Genomic DNA, 9,637 nt, shown 5'->3' on the forward strand with positions numbered 1-9,637 from the left:
GGCCCATTCAAGACCCGCGGGTCGAATCCCCTAGCTTTAGGTAAGTGGGACTGGCAAGTACACCTAAGGCAAAGGAAGAGTAACAGGTCCGAAGCCCAATAACTCCAATTAGAAAGCAAAACAGAGTTTAAAAGGATGAAGGGAGGAAAGCGGAGAAACCACAGCAAGTAAAGTAAGCAACTAACGGGAAAGCAATACCACGCAGGAGAACCCACCAGGCCATTTCCACCACTCAAAGGCAGTGCTGGGGAAGCCGCCAGGGCCGGGATCTTTGAGCTCCGGAACTCAAGATCCAGCCTGAAGCGGGTGAGGGGGAGCAGTTCCCGGAAACCCCCTCCCGCCCCTCTCCCACCAACCCCGCCCATTGGGTCCGCCCCGTCCCGCCCGGCTACTCACCGGATTCGCTTCCCACATAACGGTGGCGAAATCGAGCGGAGAGAGCCTGGGGGAAGGGACTTGCCGCGGGCCGGGTGTTGGTTTTTTTTCCAAGGGTGCCCGGGACCGAAGGAATGGAGAGGCAACCTTCCAGCAGGCCTTTCTTCTCCCCCTCTGTGTCACAAGCCAGCGTCTTCGGACCACCGAACCTCCCGACTTCCGCCCGGAGCGCTGACCCCGCCCCGCCCCCGGAAGCCGCCCCGCCCCTACCGCTCCCTTCCGGGCTCGGCTGGCTGGTGGTTCTGCGAGGAGCAGGCGAGTGTCTGGATGGTAATGAAGTTTAATTAAAGGGCTTCTAGTGCTAAATCACCACGGCAACATCCCCATCAAGAGATCCTCGGGCCACGGTTGGTTGTATTTTCTCCGATAGTTATTGGTCGCCGTATACTGAGTGTAGTGGCCAAGAGCCACACAGGCCTGGGAATTGATCCCAATGCAAGTGGTGGCATTTGGGACAGGCTTCGCGACCGGACTCCGTTTCCTCATCTTCAGAATGGAGATGATAATAGATAGTATCTACCTAAGGGTGTAGTGATATCATTTAAAGTACCTAGCATGGTATATGACGACATACAGCAAGAGCCCAAGTGAAGGTTGTTTGCCAGATACTGTGCTAGGCTCTCGAGTGAACAAGATTGACCTCATGGGGCTTAGATTAGAATCTAAAGAAAAAACAAAAAATAATTTAGATCAATAAGAAGGTGCAGTATGGTTTATAGGTAGCATGGCAAGTACAGGGTTCTAGGAGAGCAAGCTTACCTAGGATAGGTGTCGGCTCCCCTCCCCACAAGAAGTTTAAGGATGTACTCCTGTTGAAGTTACCTGGGTGAAAGAGCTAAGAGAGGGGAAGAATTTTCTAGTCAAAAAGTAGACTCTACCTATTGGAAATGAAAAAGAAACAATTAGCTATTGAACCTGGGCTTTTCTATACCTTCACACATTAAAAAAAATGATCAAAGAATACCTACAGATTTAAAACATGGTATTATTTTAACTTAATACGATGTGGGTATTCTTTATTACAATACATATAAATCTATTTCATCATTTTAGAATCATCATTTTAAAGACTCATGGCATTCCATAGTTTGTATGTGCTACAGATATTTAAGTTGTTTTCAATTTTTCACTATTTCAAACAATGCAGCAATAAACATTCTTGTACTGACATTTCTGTACATTTATCCATGTACCTCCTTGAAATTAGTTCTAAGAAATGGAATTGTTCAATAAGAAATTATGGAAATTCCAAATTTTGATACATATTGCCAAACTACACTCAAAAATGGTATGTAAATTTGCAATCTCTAATTTATACTTCTAAATGGATTGAGGTAGGGATCTTCACTTTGCTTTTCACTTTACTTTTTGCCAAATGGTTAACCAGTTGCCCCAATATCACTTATTGAGTAATCTATTCTTTCTCCACTACTTTAAAGTGCCACCATTAATCAAAAACTAAATTTGTGGGTATGTCTTTTTTAGCATTCTCATCTATTAGCTATGTGCTAATTTCTATGCTATACCACACTTATTATAACTTCGTAATATATTCCCTCTCTCATAAAGCAAGTCCCCTCTTTATTCTATTTTAAAATTTTCAAAATCATGAGTCTTCTTATTCAGAAACACATCTCATGAATATAGGTTTTTATATCTTTACACACAAAAATTCATGTAGATTTGCACAATTCTTGTGAAGTTTGTTTCTAGATATTTTATAGTCTCTGTTGTTATTATGAATGAGGAAAACTTTTTATGTAATCTTGTATCCTACCACCTGTGCAAATGTCTTATTAGTCCTAGTAGCTTTGTCAGCTGATGTTTCTGAATTTTTATGTCCATGATCATATTGAGGCAGGATAGTAAGGAGCTAGAAAAATTCCTTGGCAAGTGGAATAGGAAAACTGAGACAGATAGTTAAATGGTCAAGCAGTTTATAGCCATCTAGTAAGTCCTATCTTCCCTAAATCAAGGACACTAAAGAATAAATGGTTTAGCCCTGGCTGGTATGGCTCAGTTGGTTCAGTGTCATCCTATGCACCCAAAGGTTGCCAGTTCGATTCCTGTTCAGGCCACATGCCCAGGTTGTGGGCTCAATCCCTGGTAGGAGGCATGCAGGAGGCAGTTGCTCAATGTTTCACTCTCTCATAGATGTTTATCTCTCCCTCTCCCTCTCTCTCTCTAAAAAGAAGGAAAAAAAAATAAAAATTTTTAAAAGAACAAATGGTTTACACTTCTCCTCCTTAACCAGAGGTTAAATAGCTTAAATCACCCTACTTAGGGAGATAGAGTGGTGCCATTTGTGCCATTCACACCCAAGGACAGATGAAGTTAAGGGAATAAATCTCATTTTAGCACATCAGCATAAAACTGATGAATATTCTATTGATATTCTCCCCTAAGACCTTCCTCTAAACTCTCAGCTTTTAAAAATCTCAAAACAAAGCTCCCAGCATGTGTTCTCCCACCGGGGATCATGCCCTCACCCTTCCCTTCTTCTTCATGCTCCACAGGTGTGCATCTCCTAAACTCTGAGGGACCCCATGAGACTTGCGACCAGCAATAGACAGCAGCAGCTCATCCTGGGCTAACCCCCTGGACCTGTCCCCAGTGTCCCCTTTTCTCTAACTTCCCAGTGAGTCAAAGCAGCCCTACCTTGGCAGATTTCTTTCCTATAACATTTCCAGAGGCCAAAGCAGCCCCACCTAGGTCTCTCCTGTTGCTTCTTCTATGCTAAGCCCTTCCTTGTCTCACTGTCCCCAGCTTTAATAAACATACGCTCAAAATCACTTGGATTTGTGTTGTGAAATCTTTTCTGCACCAAGGCTGGTGTAGTCCTGCCCCACACCCTACCAGCCAGCCCTAGGCAGACCTGCTCATGGCCATCCCCTTTCCAGTAACAATATCACCTAAGAAGAAGGCAGTTTTCTATCTTCCTATTGCATTGGCCAAAACCTCAGAAAAGTTTTGAAGAAAGATAAATCAACTTTCTCATAAACTCTATTACTATATTCATTTCTTACTGACTTTATTAACATAATGAAGTATATACTAATAGATTTCCTAATGTTGAATCCATCCTTTTATTCTTGAAATAAACTTTGTTTCATTGTGTATTCGTTATTCTTTGAATACACTCTTAGGTTCAATTTGTCAATCTCTTATTTTTTTTTATGAAAGAGAGAGAGAGAGAGAGAAACATCAGTTTGTTGTTCCACTTACTTATGCATTCATTGATTGATTCTTGTATGTGCCCTGACTGGAGATCAAACCCTCAACCTCAGCATATTGGGATGGTGCTCCAGCTGACTGATCTACTCAGCCAGGGCTAATCTTTTATTTAGGATTAAAGTTTATAATTAATGAAATTGTTCCATTGTTAATAGTGTTCTTTGTGATTGTCTTTAGCAAGTTTTGTTAAGTGAACAGTAATAGTTTAAGTAATTTAGGAATTAGCTCTTCATCAAAGGTGGAGTGGTTTTTTACAAAGCAAGTTTAACCAGAAAGATTAGGACCAGGTCCTCAGCCTTTTGTGGGGTTGGACCTGTACTTCATTTCCTTGAAGCCTTGGGGTTGCCTGAGCTGGCAGTCACAGAATGGGACGGAGAGAACACAACTGGTTTGGATATATAGCAGGTGAATAACCTTTTATAATATAACTAGAGGCCCAGTGCATGGATTTGTGCACTGGTGGGGGGCGTGGCCTTCAGGGACCAGCCCGCTGTGGGAGCACTGCTCATCCCACTTAGCCGAGTGGCTGTGGACCCGCCCTCTGAGCGGCTGCTGAGTGAGGAAATTAGTCTGAGCTGATATTTTGGGGTAATGTCTTGGGTAAAGGTGTGTTCTGTGTTCTGGAGGAACCTGGTGGAGAGCTTTGCACCCCAAAGCCACTCGGTGAACATCCTTGATGTGTGATGCCAGGTCAGTGACACCATCAGGGATGTTCAGGGCAGCTGTGCTCCAGGATCCTCAGCCATCAGGACAGCCTCCCCGGGGGGTCCATAGTCACATCCCCTCTTGCCATCGGCCTTTGCCAGCTCCCCACACTCTTTCTAGAACACACCTCAGAGGGCCTGCATCAGTTGGTGGGGTCAGGCCAGAGTCTGAATTGTCTCAGGTATTTAATAGGTGCAGACACTCGGCCTCACCCTGTGCCTGGTCAGCCGAACAGCACACTCACTGTGGGAGCACACTGACCACTGGGGGCAGCTCCTGTGTTGAGCATCTGTCCCCAGGTGGTCAGTTCGCGTCATAGTGACTAGTTGACCAGTCATTCTGGTTGTTCCATCGTTCAGTTGCTGGGCTTTTATATGTATAGATGCTGTATCCCAAAATAATATAGAGGAAACATATTTCATAAACCGAAAATAGCTGTGGAAATATTAGATAATTTTTTCTTATTATTCTTTACTTAAAACCACTTAGAGAGCAAGTGTGGGAAAGGGCCTTAATGATCATATAGGCCTCAGGTCACAAATTGCTAGCTAATGAGCGTTAGCACACAGAGTATTTAAATTTTTTTTAAAACTGGGAAATTTCACATTAAATGATATGGTTCTCCAGCTTCCTTTAGACCAGTGGTTCCCAACATGGGGCACAAGCACCACAGGAAGGCAATTGGATTTTTAACCTTTTGCACTCGGATGTTGAGTGTGACTCGACAAGGTTAGCATTAGAATAAAGGAATCAAGAAAAAAGCAAGCGAGTGCATAGGGTTAAGGGGGCAATTCAAGAATGAGTTAACAGTGATTTTTTTTTATTTCTTATGGTTCTAGGGGCCTCATATCAGTATATAAGTATATATTGTGACATATCTATGCATTTTAGTTCTCTATTATATGTTTTGAAACTTTATTTTCTATTTTTTCATATCACTTCATATTATTTTTTTTAACAATTTCTTATTGATTTCTTCCTCAGTACTTCAACTGTCCTTTCGTTCTTTTATTTTCCTCTTTCATGGATGCCATGTTCTTTGGAAGCTTATTTAGACCAAGTTAATGGCCTTTTAGGCTTCCTAAAATAGTGAATAGGAGTTCACTTTTTGAATAATAAGAATTATATGTGAGATGGGGGCCATCAGGATTTTAGAGATGCTTAGGTGGGGCATGGCCACGAAAAGGTTGGGAACCACTGCTTTAGACACTGTATTCTCATATGCCAAACAAGTGGCCAGATCCTACAGACCCATTTAGACTGGGAATGTGCTCTCAGGTTTATCTGAGTTATCAGACCAATATTGCTCATCCACGTTTAAATGACCTACCTGGGCCCTATAGATATTTGGATTTGTACTAAATATAACCCACCTCTTATTTTGCTGAGGAAATGTAATGGATCTGGGACTTCTAAAATATCCTTATAGGAGATACCTTCACTGCTCTCTCCCATACCTTTCTCAACAGTGGGCTCAGTCACTGGGCCTCAACCTCTCAGTCTTTCAATAGATTACTCTCTGCATGTAATGCCTGAAATGTTGCCTGTTAGAGAGTCCGGTACTGGGAGTGCTTTCCTCTGCATCATAGTTCTGGCAAAGTGCCACAGAGTAGAAACTATGCGTACTGACCACGGTCACTGGTTTTCTCAGGAAGACCAAACAAATGGAAGACATTTTACTTTATCTTCCATGTTTTCTGTGTGTGTTCTGGATGGCAATGTCTTAAATCATGCTAAACCCAGCCCCACTCCCACCTGGTGGAGTTTATGAGCTCTTTGCCTAAGGGGCGGGAGGAAATGCTCCAGGGGAAAGGAGAAAGCAGAGAGCAGAGGAGAACAATCACTGGAAATCATGAAAATAATCAGAAGACAGGTAGTTGAATGGCAAAGTAAATTTGTGTGTGTGGGAGATCAATCTCTCAGAAAGACAACCCTATCTAATAAAGAAGGAATATGCTAAGTGATCATCACACCCTCACAAAGATGATGGCGCCCAGTCCCCTCAACCCCCCAGCCGCCCAGGGCCGGCCCGAGGCACAGGCAAGCCTCAGATGGCAGCTGCCCAGCTGCCCAGGGCCGCCTGAAGCTCAGGTAACCAGGGTCAGCCAAGGCTTTCGCTGCCGGCAGTGGCAGCAGCAGAGGTGTGATGGGGGGCATCACCTTCCCCTGATCGCTGGGTCACCTCCCGCCCCCGAGGGCTCCTGGACTGTGAGAGGGGGCAGGCCGGGCTGAGATAACCCCCCTTCCAGTGCATGAATTTTCATGCACCGGGCCTCTAGTAGAAGAAGAAAAGAGAACCAAGTAAGTGGTGAGATGCAAGATATAGTACATATTTATTTCAATGTTATTTTCATAATCATTTTGATTTTTAAAGGCCACATTTACTGCCAGAAATGAAGCACTAGGAATGCAAATGGAAGACAGGCTGGATTCGACAGAAAGGAGGAACCAGAGACCAGAAGAAGGTGCAAAAGGCGAGATGGGGTACAGGAATAAGTGGGGAGCTCCATTTGTGCCCATCAGCCTTTAGTATGAAGACCCAGCCTCAGTATGAAACAGAGCCAGCAGTGAGGCAGCCCCGGAAGCAGCCCTGCTGCCGAGGTCTGACATGTTAACAACCAGCAGGAATTAAGCGGTGAAATCGGCAGATGAAACATTTGCTGAAGCTGAGATAAGCATTCCTAGGAAGGAATTTTTCACATCAAAATGAGTCCTGTAAATCTTCCTAATTAGGAAACATGACAAGGAACTAAATTCAGCCAAAAAATGAAGTGCTCACCCACACTAAATGGAAAAGCTGTATTGAAAATACCACTGATTATTGGTTTTAGCTGCTCAGGGAAATTATCTAGGCACAATGATGGGCATCAACATGCAGCTCACAGCAGCAGTCAAAAGCAGCAGCTGAGATGTGTGGCCATCCTAATTAGGGGATGGAGAATTCTGAAAAGGCTCTGGAGCGGTGACATTCCTGGCTAGGCTTTCCTTTGAGGAATGCCACATTAGGGTTTTGGTCATCACATTGTAAAAAGGGAATTGATAGGAGTGATGTGGAAAAAGATAGCAGAAATGACTTGGAAACAAGTGAGAAAAGCTTTGAGGCTAAAAGCAGAAATCAGGAAAACACTTCCATAAGAAATCATTTGCAAAATTAGAGAGGGAGGCAAGTAAAAGCCCAAGGTGGTAGAAAGAGCAGCCTGGGGGTGTACTGTTTGCACTTAGGTCATTCCACACGTGTAGGGCTGTCACCCCTTCCTTATGAGCACATGGTGGGAGGGGGGCTGTCAAGAAATTACAGCAAACTATCTAACATGAATTACTCTTCCATTCTTCACTCAACAAATATTTAGCAAGCACCCTCCATGTTCCAGGCACTATCTCTAGCCTCTTAGGATATATCTGTAAACAAAATAGAGAAAAATTCCTGCCCTTGTAGAATTTATGTGCTGGGGCTTGGGGCTGGGAGTCGGGGAAAACAGATAATGTAACAAACATGGTAGAGATGGTATAAAGTAATAAGAACTATAGAAAAAACATAGATAAGGTAAGGAATATTGAGAGTAGTCAGGATGGTCCTCATTGAGAAGGTAACATTTGAAGTAAAATCTGGAGGAGGTAAGGGAGCAAGCTGTGTGTGTGTGTGTGTAGAGGGAGGAGCAGAGGAGATGCACAGATTGAACTTAACAAATACTTACATGGCACCAAGTATGTGCCTTCCAAGGTTATAAGCTCTTTATATATATTAACAAATATAATTCTCACAACAACCCTAAAGCAGGTACTCTTATTACCCTCTACTTGGCCAAAGAGCAAAGATCCAAACCTAGGTGCCTGGCTTCAGAGCCGGTGCTCCTAACCACTCCCCTATGCCATCTCTCAATGTGGCTTCCACCCATCTGCTTCTGCACCAGCCTTGATTACCAAGTAGCAATTGGAATTCAATTACTCTCCTATGGTAAATTCATGTTTTGTTTTGTTTTGTTCTGTTTTGTTTTTTGTTTTAAAATGAGTATTGCTCACTGCTTTACCACTTATGACGCCCCACCCTCCTGTCCCTTTGCTCCCTTCTCTGGCCAATGCAAGATCTGCTTTCTATGGCAAGTTCATCACTCGGGTCTATTGCTTCTGCCCAAGTAAATGTCTATGGATGGAGCTTTGGTTCAGTTTTGGAGGGGAAGCTGGGGAACAATGAAGCAGTGCTTTGGTCTAGGAGGGAGGACACAGCATAATTGAATTTTAAAACTAGATAATTGCCTTTTTTCTACTCCAAAAGGCACTATTTGGAAGTGTGTTTGTAACACGATGGTCACCAGCTCTTCTTGTGCCCTCTGTGTCCTGTTCTCTCACAGACTTGTATACTAAAAGCCATTGAATTATACACTTTAAATGGAGGCATTGGATGGTATGTGAATTATATCTTAATAAAGCTGTTAAAGCATTTTTTTAAATAGATAGGATGTTGGTTTGCACCTCCCTGTTTACCTACCTTCTGACCTCTTTCCTTCTTCGCAGCTTCAGGGGCCCAGAGCCATGCTCAGAAAGATGTTCACCGTTGCTAAACCCCAAACACCAACCAAAGTTACAACTTTGTTTTGACTCCAAGGCTTACAGCATTATGCCAAGGAAAATAAATGACTTTTTCCCACTATACCTTTAGTACCGATTTTCCTTAATAGGAAAAAAATCTAACATTGTAATGTTAAAACAAACATATAAAATATGGAGTAGAAGGAAATAATTCACATACATGAGAAGGCAGTAGTCACATGCTGTTTGAAAGTTTCTTGCTTATGGCTGCCTTCTTCCAGCTGAGGGGTTGGGTAGGGCACATGTCCCCTGCCCTATGGGAGAGAAGCTTGAGATGCCATGCTAACATCTAGGACAGTCAGGAGATCGGGCTGATCCAAGCTCTAACTAGCTGAGTGATATTTAGGAAGTCACATCCCATTTTGGGGCCTCAGATTCACATAAAAAAGATGAGATAATGGAACCAGGTGATGTCCAAGGTCAATGCCAGATCTCACAGTCCAGGGTTTGGTGTCATAATGAGACAAGTGAGATGCAGGGCTCATATGTCAGTGCCAAGATGCCCAGAGATACAAGAGGCAAAAGATAACTTCCCTGCCTTTGAGGAACTTTTCATTTACTGGAGGGGACTCAAAAGAGAGCCACATGTAAGACTTGACAAAATTGTGAAGTAAATATGTAAACCATCCAAAGAATGCAAGGGACAGGAAGCAGCTGAGAATAATGAATGAGCAGA

General features: G+C 43.2%; 1 protein-coding gene and 2 long non-coding RNA genes across 4 annotated transcripts in view; 1 reads left to right on the forward strand and 2 right to left on the reverse strand.

Moving 5' to 3' along the window:
• PARP11 (poly(ADP-ribose) polymerase family member 11) overlaps positions 1 to 605 on the reverse strand; it is a 57,876-nt gene extending 57,271 nt beyond the window's left edge. Inside the window, exon 1 of the mRNA XM_008143742.3 lies at positions 397 to 605. Within this exon, the coding sequence (XP_008141964.1) occupies positions 397 to 414 (18 nt within the window). The 5' untranslated portion in view covers positions 415 to 605. The remainder of the gene's footprint in view (positions 1 to 396) is intronic.
• On the forward strand, positions 567 to 9,022 carry LOC129149759 (uncharacterized). Of its 2 annotated transcripts, none has more exons than XR_008556570.1 (4): positions 567 to 786; positions 6,749 to 6,839; positions 8,648 to 8,776; positions 8,887 to 9,022. It is a non-coding gene; the product is annotated as an uncharacterized LOC129149759 (long non-coding RNA). The 2 variants fall into 2 exon arrangements; XR_008556569.1 differs by having other exon boundaries at positions 567 to 782.
• LOC129149760 (uncharacterized) lies at positions 951 to 9,344 on the reverse strand. The gene is made up of 3 exons (XR_008556571.1): positions 9,122 to 9,344; positions 1,195 to 1,313; positions 951 to 1,097 (listed from the first exon to the last, which is right to left on the reverse strand). It is a non-coding gene; the product is annotated as an uncharacterized LOC129149760 (long non-coding RNA).
• Positions 9,345 to 9,637: the final 293 nt, after the last annotated feature.

The sequence above is a fragment of the Eptesicus fuscus genome, chromosome 7 (genome assembly GCF_027574615.1).
Source record: "Eptesicus fuscus isolate TK198812 chromosome 7, DD_ASM_mEF_20220401, whole genome shotgun sequence".
Classification (NCBI taxonomy): domain Eukaryota; kingdom Metazoa; phylum Chordata; class Mammalia; order Chiroptera; family Vespertilionidae; genus Eptesicus; species Eptesicus fuscus.